This window comes from Brassica napus, chromosome C7 (assembly GCF_020379485.1).
Source record: "Brassica napus cultivar Da-Ae chromosome C7, Da-Ae, whole genome shotgun sequence".
Lineage (NCBI taxonomy): Eukaryota > Viridiplantae > Streptophyta > Magnoliopsida > Brassicales > Brassicaceae > Brassica > Brassica napus.
In genome coordinates this window covers 50838613-50852063 of record NC_063450.1, presented here as the reverse complement: position 1 = coordinate 50852063, position 13451 = coordinate 50838613, and the positions used below count along the sequence as shown (strand labels likewise).

The window sequence follows — 13451 nt, the reverse complement described above, 5'->3', positions numbered from 1 at the left end:
TTCAATAGTTTCTAGTTTTAGTTTTTTGTTTTTAAATTTTAGTTTTGGTTTTTTAGATTTTGGTTTTTGGTTTTCAGCTTTTGGTTTTTGGTTTTTGGTTTCTGGTTTCTAGATTTTGATTTTGGTTTTTGGTTTTGCTGTATTTTTTTTATTTTTCAAAACTTAATACGTTACTTTAAAATAATACAACAAAATAGCAATAAATATTTATATTTACAATTAAAATTTATCAAAATATTGTGATTATTATTTAAAATAAAATACAATAACTATTTTAGTGATTATATTAAAAAATATATTATAGAAAATATAAATAAAATATATATAAAATTACACAAAATAAAATTATTTAAAAGTTTGAAACTACTTATAAATTTTTCTTATATAAATTATTTATAATTTGTAAAAACTTGAATAGCAATAGTTTTCTTATATAAATATTATAAATTATACAAAAATAAAAATACTCAAATTTTGAAAATAATTATAAAATTTTAAATTATTTGTATTTTCTTAAAGATGAATGGCCATTTTTATTTTTCAAGATTAATACAATATATTTTATGAATAAAACATATTATGTTTTCTAATTTTTAGTTATTTTTAATGTGACTACTAATTATTAAAAATATTCAATTATTTTATTTATAGAAATTAATAACTAATTTTAAAATTAATTAATATTATTTATAAAATATATAAATTTATTTTAGAGATATAAAACACAAATAAAGTATTTCAGATTATTATTTAAATGATATCTAAAGTACAAAAATTGTATGATAATTTTATCTTTATGAAAATATTATTTATTAATTAATTAAAATGTAGTAGTTTCTTCAAAAAAAAATTCGTTTTTTTTTCATAAAAGCTAACAAAAGTTGGTTTTTGGTTTCTCTTCATAAATTGGTTAAATTTTTCAAAAACTAATTTCCCTAAATTTTAGGGAATCCATTTGTTAAAAAGCTTGATTGGCAAATGAAATGGTTTTTACAAAAACAAAAACTAAAAATTAAAACTTGACTGGAGAAAAAATGTTTTTCGAGAAAACAAAAACCAAAAACTAGTTCTTTTTTTTTGAAACACAACCAAAAACTAGTCTAAAAACTACAAACAATCAACCTCTAACTTGCTTAGAAAAAAAAAGTTTGTGAAAGCCCCTTAAGTTAATGATTTAATACTTTTACACCAAGAACTTTAGGATTTGAATCACAACCATATGATGCAAATTGGAATTATTTGTCATTGGTCTTTGTATATAGCACTAACAATTCCTTTAGAATAAATAATAATAGATTAATGTTAAACATAGTCTGAGTGCTAATCCAGTGTCTTGTATAATCAAGTCACCCTCTAGAACTTTTATTGGATAGTGGATAAGATTTAAGATGTTTTTTATTCTTGTTATTGGTGGGTCTAAAACGGCGGCGTGTTAACTGGCGTTTGGTAACTTAAACCTCAAAACGAATATAAAAAAAAAAAAAACAGAGAAAGGCGCGTGGGAAATATGAAAGGCTTAGAAATGGTGGTGACGTCGTCTTTCTCTCAAACGCCGTCTATCTTCTTCTTCTCCCTTGGAGCTGCTGATCCTCAAGTTTCTTCTTCCAATCTCCGTGGAAGCTTTACTATTCCTTTGACTCCCTCTTCCTCTTCTCTACTGTAAGTTTCTCTCTGAAATATGTTTCTCTCCCCTTGTCGAATTACATTTCTCCGTTTCTCATATGTTGGCGAAAGATTTGAACTTTCGGAATGAACATCGTATGTAGTAGTGTTCTGTCTCGTTATTTTTCAAATTCGTATTCTGGGTTGTGATTTTCTGTAGCTACGCGCCATTGAAGTGTCCGACTCTGTAACTGAATGTTGGATCCATGGTTTTTACCGTCTCTAATGTTTAGTCAAGATGTTGTCTTGTCTGTGAGTAATGCCTCCTTCTGATGTTTGGTTAACATTTTTGTTTTTGTTTTTTTTTATGGAAACGGTTTAATTGGAAGTGTTTCACTTTTACATGTATCACACTTGTGATGTGAATGTTTTTGCTCTTGCGTTTAGTTATTGGTAACCATCTCATTCACATTCTTTGGTGTATTGTTTAACTTAAAGTTTGGCATACCGAATTGGACGTTAATGAGATAAGCATTCCTCTTATTCCGCATTTGCATGTCTTGCGTTTGTTCCCATGTATTCCATTTCCAGTTTTATTTCTTCTCTTTTGTTGCCTCGTCTCTTGAATGAATTAATGACATTTGTTTATGTAAGATGATAATAAGACCATGAGAAAGAAAGTATCCAAGCTTGGTTTTTAATATTATTTTCTCATGTCATTGCTTTTGATAGTTAAATATCTTCCACTATATCTTTGTGTGGTTTCTCAGAAAGGGACTAAGAAGACACCAAGATGCAACAAGATCCAGAGGTGGAGCAGTTCGAGTCCTAGCTAATCCAAATGTATGACCTTACTCCCATTTTTGCTGTGATATTATAAGAACATTCCATTTCCTGGTAAAACTAGGATCCAAATCTCTGTTACATGTAACCCTTTGTTAAGATAGTAAAGTCTGAGATATTGTGAATGGTTGTTGAGTCTTTCAATAGTGTAGTTTATAAGTTTCTGCCCATGCCTGAGTGTTTGTGTAGGCATCTCCTCCTCCTGGAAAAGTAAAGGCCAAAAAAGAGGTAATCATGGTAGACCCTCTTGAGGCCAAGAGATTAGCCGCCAAGCAAATGGAAGAGATCAAAGGCAGAGAGAGGCAACAGAGAAGGCGTGAAATAGAGGCTATTAACGGAGCCTGGGCAATCATAGGGCTCACCATTGGCCTTATAATCGAAGCCCAAACGGGGAAGGGTATCTTGGCTCAGGTTTGTTTATATTCTACACTTCACTCAGTATTGCTGTGAGCCTGTGATCGAGAAAGACTTTGTACTAAGACTCTGTGTTGCATTTTATAACTTGCAGTTGGTTGGTTATTGGTCTTCGCTTCTGCATCTATTCACTCCGTCAACATAGAATCTCCCAACAGTACACAATCAAACCTGACCATTTGGTTTACTCTATTTTCTAGTGATGTTGTTCATGTAAGTTCTTTAACATTTTATACTCCTCGGCTATGTCTATGTGCAGATCCTAAGAAGGGTACACGAATTATATACGTAAAAGAAATGAAATAATGTTGCAGAAATGTTTGGTCTAATCTTATTTCTAAAATCTGTGAAATATAAAAATGATGCTTCTCCTTGGCAAGAGCATTCAGCAAAAGACATAAACAGTTTAAACTTTATAAATTAATAATATACAAAAGATAATTAACTGTACATGTTTTATTTACAAAATCTCCGGATTTTAATGTTTAATAGTATGATAATAGTAATACTAATGAAGTATTAGACTCATAAAGATGTTACTAAAGGAAGTAAGAGAGCTGTTCCTTCTTCCTGGAGCCTCCTTCTCCATACAATTCATTCCACTGCTTCAGTTCATTCATTCCTGCTCCTTCTGCTGCAAAACTAGCTGCTACCTGCAAAATGCTAATCAATTAGCTTTTGTTTTTGCACAAAGATCATTAAACCTAACAAAGTGTCTTTAACTTACCTGGCTTTTAGCTACTCTCATGTCTTCCATGCTCAAAGCTCTCAGCGTTATGACTCTCTCCTCAGATACTTCTTCTTCTTTTGCTTCTGTTCCCTCTTCACTACTACTCTTCTCTGCTTCCTCTCTCTTCTTCCTCTCCTGGTCTTTCAAGCACTCATGCTTTATCAGCTCCCTCACTGGTCTATATGCAGCTGTTGTGCAAAAGTTCTGTTTGCATAATGTTCACTAGAATCAGTCCATGAAGAGAAGATTATGGTGTTGGTAAAAAGAGATGAGAGTTGTCTCAAACCTTGAGATCACTTCCACTGTAGCCATCTGTCATCTGCGCAAGCTCATGGAAATCAAGATTCTCTGTCTTCTCTTTTGACAGTAAAGTTCTCAAGATCTTCTCCCTGCTCTCCACCGATGGAAGACCAACCATGATTCTACCTCCCAACAAAACATGGAGTTAGTACAACTCAAGCTCAAGGTTTCAAGTTAGATCACCTTACCTTCTTTCAAACCTCCTAATGATGGCTTCATCTAGATCAAACGGCCTGTTTGTTGCTGCAAGAACAAGAATCCTATCACCTGAACTCGACATAAGCCCATCCCAATGCGTCATGAACTCGTTTTTAATCTTCCTCATAGCTTCATGCTCTCCAGCTCTAGTCCTCTGCCCCAGCATGCTATCCACTTCATCCACAAAGATAATAGTCGGAGACACTTTAGCTGCAAGTGTGAACAAAGCTCTCACATTCTTCTCATCTTCTCCAAACCATTTTGAAGTGATTGTGGACATTGACACGTTTATGAAACTAGCTCCAGCTTCGTTTGCTATGGCTTTCGCCATCATGGTTTTGCCAGTACCAGGTGGTCCAAAGAGAAGGATTCCTCTGCAGGGCTTGAGAAGACCACCTTTGAACAGGTCAGGCCTACGAAGAGGAAGCATGACAAGTTCTTGAAGTGATTCTTTGGTTTCATCCAATGAACCTATGTCAGCAAACGTCACACCAATCTCATCTGCTGGGATAACCTCTGGTCTTATGCGCTTCTCGAATTCATTGTCAGGTGGCACCTCCTACAAAACCAAACCTGTAAGGTGAGGCAGATACATTGAGATATGAACGTTGAATAGTATGTTTTAGCTTACATTAACAGGTGCTTTTGGAGGCAGAGGACATTCATTCTGTGCTGAAGGAGTAGACTCAGATTTGAGCTCACTGTTTATTATCCCTTCACTTTCTTCTCCCTGCACCAGAGCCATAAACACGCCACTCACTTAATATTTCAAGCACATGGTCAGAACTAGGGTTGGGCATTTAGGATTTTCGGTTCGGTTCGGTTCGGGTTATTCGAATTTCGAGTTATTCGAATTAGGGTGTTTAGAACCCGTTTATGAACCGGACATTTTTTGGATCGATCGGTTCGGATAATGTCGGGCTAGGATTGAGTTTCTTTTTTTAAATAAAATTCGAAATGGAACCCAATTAGAAATAGTTCTGTTTTAAGTCGAAAAAACCGAAAAAACTCCGAAATGGAACATGTCAATCATCTTAAAATTTCAAAAGCTCAGCCAGACTCAGGACTGTGAATACCTTGGAGTCAGTGTTTCTGTCCATCTTCAAGGAGTTCTCATGACATCTATGACCTTCCTGGAATATACTTAGTCCATGGGACAAGCTGTTGCAGAATCATTTAATCAGTTAAGTTGCTTTGTTGAAGAGATAATAAGGTGTCTTTAGTACCTGTTGGAAGATATTACAAGCCTTCCGTTTTTGTACTCAGGTTCTTTGTTGTTCATCAGATGGTAAGAGATTGCAGTAACCACAATCTCCTCAATGTGACTACTCAGGAACATGGTATCTGCATGGCATACCGAACCTAAGTCATCACATTCTAAATCATTAGCCGCAAGAACCTCAGCTATGTGGTTCTTGTTGTCCTGAAACTGTATCAGCTTCATATCGTCTTCAAATCGAGTTTTCCAGCTCATGAGTTGAGACTCATCCTCTGGTGGTCTGATCTCGATGTTGTAAGGAAACAAAGCGGAAATGCCTTCTCCTACTTGTTGGCAGTCATCTTCAGGCTCTAATAGTCTTGAGCCTAGAAGTAAAACAGGTCCAGAGAGCTTAGACAAGAGCTTCTGGAACAGTTTGTAGAACCTTTCTGACTGAAGAAGCTTCTCAACGTCCCTTAGGTATATTATAATAGGACTGGCTTCCGAAACTGAAACCAAGACCTGTAAAGATAACAGTAGTTCAGTTTAAGAGTTGAACTGAATCATTCCATGATGATTTAGAGGTATTACCTTGTAAAGTGACTGAAGGAATAGTCTCTCATCAAAACACAAGTTTGTACTGCGTTTGCTTGAAGCTATAAAAGGTATAAACAGTCACAAAATGAACAAGATGTCTAAGAATCTGAAGGTTAATACAAATAAGACGTTTCCATACCTGAAACAGAAGTTCCAGAACGGGATGATATGCTACTGATATCAGAAGCAGCAGAAGCATTTCGCTTGAGTTGTGGAGGATGACTTGAACCTTCAAAGCCCCTGGTACGTTAAAAGGAACTAGTAAGCTTACATAAGACAGATAAAGCAATATTGTTCCAGAACCAATGTACCTTGAGGTAAGATCGTTGCCACTAGTGAGCCTACGCAAGGTCCCTGCCATTTAAAATAATGCTTACACTTGAGGTTCATTAGGAACAAAAAAAATTAATTCTAAGACCATTGAGAATGTATGTACCTCTTGGTTGTTCCCTTTGGGTGAGCATAGATAAAGATCCCACTAGATTCGACATTTTGTCCAACGTCAGCTCAGAAATAGACCTCTTGTGAGACTAGCAAACAGTAGATAAGAAATAAACACACAGTCACAAATGTAAGCTACACTAACATAAGATCACAGAGTAACATACAGGTTCCTTCTTGACGCATCCGTACTTGCTTTGTATCTGTATCAAAAGATAAAAGCTTACAAAAGCTACTCTTTACATGGAAACTACTAAAACTATATGGGATTAGTTATCACCTTAATAGAGAAGTCTGTCACATCTAGTAGTAATAGTTTCGATTCAAAGTAATGAGCCAATGCTTTTGCTAGCATTTGCTGATAAAACTCTGCCAAGAAAATTACACAAAAACCATTGAGGAGATTGAGGTTTGATGAACACAAAAGGGTGAGAGATGTTAACCTGCAGGTCCAGACAGTAGAATAGCCTTACTCGCAGGTGCAAGATTACGCGTGTGCTTAGAGATATCAAACTGCTTTAGGTGAACATAAGCTGCATTTGTCAATAAAAGCCTAGTTTTCTCGCTGCAACATGATCAAAGTTAAGCATCATGAGTATGGTAATATAAACAAATGCATCTTTCTTGATACACAAGCAATGTTGATGTTACCTTAGAAAATAAGGAAACTCGTCGAAAGTGACACCACTCTCTCTTCCATCAACAATCTGCCTCACCAACTCTTGCTCAATCTTTTCTCCTGTAAGACCATCCTCTGCAGAAACCGAGCCGTTTGCCCATTTACCTAAACCTTGACCTGAAGCTAGCCCGAGTCCTAAACCAACACCGACCCCTAACGCTGAGAACAACACGCTCTTCTGCTCCATTTCTGCCAAACAAATCCTTGAACCAAACGCAAAAGCATTCCCTGATTAAAATGTTGTCTTTTTGGTTTTTTTTTTTTATTCTCAAATAACTCAGTTTTATTGGGTAAATAAGAATATGGTGGACGAAGGAGAATACAAATAGGTGTGATGTGTGTAGGACGATCGTTCTCTATCTATAGAAATGCTTGCATTAGCTTTTATGGTCGTTAACCCTTTTGCCGGGAAATATCAACCATTTTGGAATATTTTACCCAAAAAAAACCATTTGGATTGTTTCTAATAAAAATAGGAAAGTAAAACTATTAATTAGAGTTTGATAAAATAAACGGCAGGCCATAAGCGGTAGCGATAGATCCGCGTTGAGAAGGCGCTACGGTGTCTTTAGGTTCTACAAATGGATGGTTTATATGGCGTGCTGAGGGCAGCATCGATTTATCCAGATTATTGTTACACTACAAGAAAACATATTTATTACAAGGGTCATATTCCTTGTTAATTCGTTGTAATAGAAGGGTTACAACGAATTAACAAGGAATAGTGTTTCGTTGTAAAACGCCCGTCGTAATGCAAGATTCGTCGTAACTTCCATGTAACATTTACGACGAAATAAATTCGTTGTAAAAGCGAAAGAGAGTATTTCGTCGTAGTTTCGTAGTTACGCTTCATCGTAAAAGACTCGTATAGTTTCCTTGTAAAGTCGTCTTTAAGTACTTGTACAATTTACGACGAATTTACAAGTCTTTTAATGTAAAGTCCTTGTAATATTTACGAGGAATTTACAAGTATTTCCTAGTAAATTTCCTGTAAAGATTACGAGGATTTTACAAGGAAGTACTTGTAAAATCCTCGTAATCTTTACGAGAAATTTACATCTCATTGTCATATTATTATATTATTATCAAATACTCAAAATCAAAATATATAATTTATAAAATAAAATATTGAAAATTAAAATATTTTTTTAAAAAAATATATAAATGTCATAAAATAATATTCAAATTAATAATAGAAAACAAAAAAATCGAAAAATAAAAAGCTAAGGGAGAACGCCGTCGAAGTAGTTGTTGGAGGTGTTTCTTCCTGGAGAGTCTCGTACTTTATCTATGAGTTTCGTCTCGAAGAGTAGGATGAAGTCGTCCTTGTGGCTTCATTGATGAAGCTTATTCATACCGTCAGTTCCATCTTTTTAGGAGCCACCTTGAAAAAAGAAACATATTAATATAATTAATTACATAAAATTATAAGAAAATAAAATATATTTAATTTTTTTAAAAAAATATCTAATCAGTCGTTTAAATGCCTCAACCTAATATTTGAATATAGTTTTGTTACCTAAAATTACCACCTAAACTAACCACCTAATCTAATTAACTAAACTAATCACCTAAACTAATTACCTAAACTAACCACCTAAACCTAAATTAATATTAAAAACAACATACCTTTGAGAGAAGGAGAGGAGTGGTTTGAGATGAATGAAGGAGGCATTCCTCATTCATGTTTCGAGTTTATATAAGAAAACAACATTCCTCGTAAAGTCGTCGTAATTTTACGAGGAATCTACCAGGCCCGCGTTTTTAGTGTTACGAGGAATCTACCAGGTCCGCGTTTTTAGAATTACAACGAATTTACAAGGAATATTTACGACGAATTTACAAGGAAAAATTTACGACGACTTTACAAGGAAAGCTTTACAATGAAATTACAAGGAAAGCATTACAACGAATTTACAAGGACACATGTATTACGAGGAATCTACCAGGCCCGTGTGTTTTCTATTACGACGAATTTACTAGGACTATATCTGAAACCCCGAAAATTAAATCCCTAAACCCCAAAATCACTTATCTATTTACACCATACCCTTTTACCACATCATCCCCTTTATCATATTTTTTCTTAAACCCTAAACTCCAATTGAATCCTTAAAACGCAAGTTATAAGTACTATAATCAAACAACCACTTCATAGCAAATAATCAAATTATTCTGTAATCTATAAACCGAGGGTATGAAATGAAATTAACTTGCTTGGCTTGAGAATGCTTACAACAAAATCAGTTTGGTAAAACAACTTAAACACGTTTTCACCAAAAATAATGGTAACATGTTTCGTGAAAAAAATCCTTGTAAAGTTACAACGAATTCACAAGGAAAGCATTACAACGAATTTACAAAGAAAGAATAACAACGAATTTACAAGGACACATGTTTACGACAAATCTACCAGGCCCGCGTTTTTAGAGTTACAACGAATTTGCAAGGGAGCATTACAACGAATTTACAAGGAAATCTTTACAACGAATTTACAAGGAAATGATTACAACGAATTTACAAGGACACGTGTATTACAAGGAATATACCAGGCCCGTGTTTTCCATTACGACGAATTTACTACGACTATATCTGAATCCCTGAAAATCAAATCCCTAACCCCCAAATTCTCTTACCTATAACCTCATATCCCTTTTACCCCATTCCCCCATTCTCCCATTTATCCTATTTTCTCTTAAACTCTAAACTCCAATTAAATCCTTAAAAGCCAACAAATAATTATTATAACCAAACAATATACACTTGCATTAAGTCTTAAACTGATTTATATATTTTTTAAAAATATTTAAAACATATATTACATCATTCTGAATCATTCGAGTTTTCAACAATATCAGTACAATGATTACAATCGCTTGCATCGAACTCTTCTTCACTTTCTTCATCCGTCATATCGTCGAAAAGATCTTCATATTGACGGTTATCCACATCAATTAGAAGGATGTCATCAGTTTGTTGTTCAGATACTTCCACTTCAGTGATACACACTTCTTCTTGCAAAAGTGATTCTTCTCTAGCAACTATTCGTTCACGAGGTGTAACTTTGATAGCAGCTAATCAAGTTATTCCAAAATCTCTAAACCGAGGGTATCAGTTTGGTCAAGCATGCTTAAAACACGTTTTCACAAAAATTAATGGTAACATGTTTCGTCGTAAAAGCCTTGTAAAGTTACAAGAACTTTACAACGAATTTTTTCTTTCCTCGTAAAATCGACGTAAATTTACATGTAAATTACCACGAAACATTTTCCTTGTAACTTTACTACGACTTTACGACGAAATTCAGTTTTGTCGTAAAATCGTAGTAATTTTCTCGTAAATTTACGAGGAATATATTTCCTCGTAATTTTTCCTCGTTATAGGCATGTTTTCTTGTAGTGTTATCGCTTCTTAGGAGATCATTTGCATTGATTTGTCGTTTGCTTTGGTGTAGTTGTTTTAGTTCATTGAGCCGTAGTACATTGTAGTTCTTTTACCTTGTTAAGGGTGTGTTCGAAAGTTATACGTACGTGAGTTTTAACTGCATGTTCTTTGGGCTCTTGGTTTCTGAGATATCTTTTATCTATCAGTAGTTTTTGTAGTAAGTATGAATGAATTTCAATTTTGAAAAAAAGAAAAGAGTTTGATAAAATAAACAAATAACAAGACTAGAAGAATAATACAACTTAAAAAAAACTTAAATGGAATAATTATATTTAATTTTGTTAGGAAACAAATAGTTATTTATTTTCACTCTTCTTTTTCACATAATGGGATTTTTAGTCTTTGTAATAAATGTGATTGCGTCACATTATGTAAGTTTTCCCTTAACAATGGAGACAAAGAGAAGAAAGAAGAGGTAGCATTCTATTTCAGTTTTAACAAAAGAAGTTGGTTCAGTTCAAGAGGTGGACATGTTCAAAAAGAAAACATAGACAGAGTCAAAAGATTACAGTTTCACTACGTCCTGCAACATCAAAAGCCATATAACCAAATGGCACTCTACATATATATACTAGATTTGGTTCCCTCATTCTAATATGATGGGCTGATCTTTTGTAGACCATTCTTGAGTTTCAACCGTTGGAGCTTTGCCACATTCCTTACTTTGTATCCTCGTTTCCACCTCCTCCTCAAGCACCGGATCATTGCCCGGTGTAGCAGCAGGGTCTAGCTTGAAAGAACCAGCTGGAACTTTATGAGAAAACCTCTGCATTTCCCCCGGACAGATAAACTTGATGAGTCCATGCTGCTCAACACGGTTTAAAACCGGCTCAAATCCTTCAACTCTCCCCATATATGCCACTGAAATGCCTAGTTGATCGTCAAACTCGGTGATAACTTCCACAAGGTCGTACCTATAAGGAGGCTCGTGGAGATCAGATTGACTCTTCCAGCTTATATCCCAATCTTTGAAAAGAGCCCATGTTTCACCCTTTCTTGGGTTCACTATGACACTCTTGTCACATTTGGTGTGGTCCATCTCATGAGCAAACATCAGGTGGCTTCTGATCTCTGTATCTCCATGCCCAAATCTCCCACAAGCACTGGAAAGAAGTGATTTCTCGTTCTTTGTGGCTTTCACATGTTCAAGTAATGTCACCTGCAGACTCAACTGAGAGCTAAAGATGCTCCTGATCTGAGCATAGATCCTTGGCATGTCATCTCTAGGGTCATGTAAAGCCCATACTTGATCTACAGCAAAAGAGCTCATTGACATGCCAACATCATTGAACTTCGTATCAGGACAAGTTAACGGTTTAGGATCTTTGCAGGCAATGCCTCCAATGTCTCCATCCTTTGAAGCACAAGCCGAATCTGCTTCCTCAGATTTATGTTTTTTAGCTGGAGGAGTAAGAGAACCAGCATCATTATCATGCTCAACCTCATGGTTGGATCTCTTTCTAGTCTCTGCACTGCTTCAATTCAAGCTCTTTCATCATTTCTTCCAGTTTCTTCTCCCTAATCTCAAGATCTTTGCTCTTCAGTTCAGTCTCCTTTCTCCATCTATCAGCTTCTTCTTTCTGTTTCAACCCAAACCTCTCCTCCTTTCTCTTCAACTCAGCATATATCACTTTGATAGCCTCCTCAAGTGAGCTAAGCCTCACCATCTCCACTCTTTGTTTCACATCAAAGTCTTTCTCTGCCTTCTCTAACCCACACAACTTCTCATGGATTGACTCAAAAACCAACTTAGCTTCCACTTTCTTCCTTTCACACTCGCTTGTAACATCTTCAAGTTTCTTTCTCACTGCTACTTCAGTTTGTCTCTCAATCACCAATCTCAAAAGAGATGCTTCAAGGAGCTGAATCAAATCAAAGTCCATCTCTTTCTCCTCCAACACTCTTGATTTCTCAGAAACAGTCTCCTCAAGCAAAGCAACTTCTTTCTCCCTCGCTTCGACAACTCTAAGCCGCTCTTCCTTCTTATTCAGCGACTCTACCATGTGATTAAACCGAGGCGAAAGATTGAGAAAAGATGAAGCCTTTTCCTCAATCTGCTCTAGGGTTTTTAAAATCTCCTTGTTTAGGTCTGTAAAGTCTGAATCTTTTTCCATCACCATGGTCTCTGAGCCGTGAAACCCTAAGCAAAAACAAGGATGGGTCATCAAAGAAGAAACTTTTCATGAACAATGTACACTAAAGAAACAAACCTCTCTCGAGTTAACGTTGGTGGCTGGTTTTGCTCCGGCGTGTCTGCACCGGAAAACAGTAGATATTCCGGTAACTTCCTCTCTTTTTCCGACCGGAAGATAAAGGGATTTAGGCAGACGAAAAGTCGAAAAGACAAAACCTGTCTTCTTTTGTACATTCAGATACTTTTTTGTAATAAAGAAGGGATGATCTTTAATTGCTCTTTACCTGAAAATGGAGGGAGGGAGAAACTTGTGATGCATATCAAAATGTATATACAAAGTTTCTTTCCTAACCGTTAGATAGGATTGTTTTAAGCCGTCGGATCATGAGAGTTGTGAAAGGATCAGCTAATGGGCTTTCAAAGGAACGAGTCAGCCCATTTAAGTACAATGATAATTTCGAATCAGTTCAGTAGGCCCAGTAGAAGTATACACAATCTAAAATGCACCGACGCGGCTAAACGAGAGTGAAAAGGCCAAGCCGCAGCTGTTTAATTGTTTTGACTTGTGAGTCAAGGAACATTTTATCTCTAATATTTACTACTCCTTTCCGGTTTCGTAACCTAGTTATTTGCATATTTGTATTATTTTTTTTGTTTGCACTGTTATCATCATAATCTATTCTTACCGTCGTTATATTTTTGCATTAATAGGTTCTTTTAGGCGATAGGGACAAAATTTCAGGCAAAAAAAAAATTCAGGCAAAAATCACCGGTTGATAAGAGATCTGTTTGGTAGTACAGAACCAATAAAATAAGTAAGAGTGAATGCAGACAAAGCCCTGCTGGTCAGAACACAACTGCTTGAATAAAA

The 13451-nt window shown here is 35.5% G+C and overlaps 2 protein-coding genes and 1 pseudogene across 2 annotated transcripts; 1 reads left to right on the top strand and 2 right to left on the bottom strand.

Annotated features, from left to right (window-relative positions):
* The first annotated feature begins 1342 nt into the window (after positions 1 to 1342).
* BNAC07G41160D lies at positions 1343 to 3176 on the top strand. Its single transcript, XM_013847773.3, has 4 exons — positions 1343 to 1659; positions 2373 to 2445; positions 2635 to 2856; positions 2954 to 3176. Exons 1-4 carry the CDS (start codon positions 1508 to 1510, stop codon positions 3002 to 3004), a joined length of 498 nt encoding a protein of 165 aa, XP_013703227.1. The 5' UTR covers positions 1343 to 1507; the 3' UTR covers positions 3005 to 3176.
* Positions 3177 to 3271: 95 nt separating this feature from the next.
* On the bottom strand, positions 3272 to 10285 carry LOC106373216. The gene is made up of 15 exons (XM_022693966.2): positions 6975 to 10285; positions 6767 to 6888; positions 6604 to 6692; positions 6491 to 6526; positions 6319 to 6412; positions 6194 to 6236; positions 6022 to 6122; positions 5877 to 5941; positions 5314 to 5807; positions 5164 to 5248; positions 4719 to 4817; positions 4078 to 4646; positions 3876 to 4011; positions 3587 to 3793; positions 3272 to 3512 (listed from the first exon to the last, which is right to left on the bottom strand). The coding sequence occupies exons 1-15, from the start codon at positions 7187 to 7189 to the stop codon at positions 3399 to 3401; spliced, it is 2469 nt and encodes an 822-aa protein (XP_022549687.2). The 5' UTR covers positions 7190 to 10285; the 3' UTR covers positions 3272 to 3398.
* A 564-nt stretch (positions 10286 to 10849) lies between these two features.
* Positions 10850 to 13431, bottom strand: LOC106408469 (annotated as a pseudogene).
* Positions 13432 to 13451: the final 20 nt, after the last annotated feature.

What these genes read in the sequence shown, in the direction of transcription:
- BNAC07G41160D (XM_013847773.3), top strand. Translation starts at nt 1,508, where the DNA reads ATGAAAGGCTTAGAAATGGTGGTGACGTCGTCTTTCTCTCAAACGCCG. An exon ending in CCCTCTTCCTCTTCTCTACT is followed by an intron (nt 1,660 to 2,372) that starts GTAAGTTTCTCT and finishes GTGGTTTCTCAG; the next exon opens with AAAGGGACTAAGAAGACACC. An exon ending in GGAAGGGTATCTTGGCTCAG is followed by an intron (nt 2,857 to 2,953) that starts GTTTGTTTATAT and finishes TATAACTTGCAG; the next exon opens with TTGGTTGGTTATTGGTCTTC.
- LOC106373216 (XM_022693966.2), bottom strand. Translation starts at nt 7,189, where the DNA reads ATGGAGCAGAAGAGCGTGTTGTTCTCAGCGTTAGGGGTCGGTGTTGGT. An exon ending in CTCCAAAAGCACCTGTTAAT is followed by an intron (nt 4,647 to 4,718) that starts GTAAGCTAAAAC and finishes TTGGTTTTGTAG; the next exon opens with GAGGTGCCACCTGACAATGA. An exon ending in ATTAGGAGGTTTGAAAGAAG is followed by an intron (nt 4,012 to 4,077) that starts GTAAGGTGATCT and finishes GTTGGGAGGTAG; the next exon opens with AATCATGGTTGGTCTTCCAT.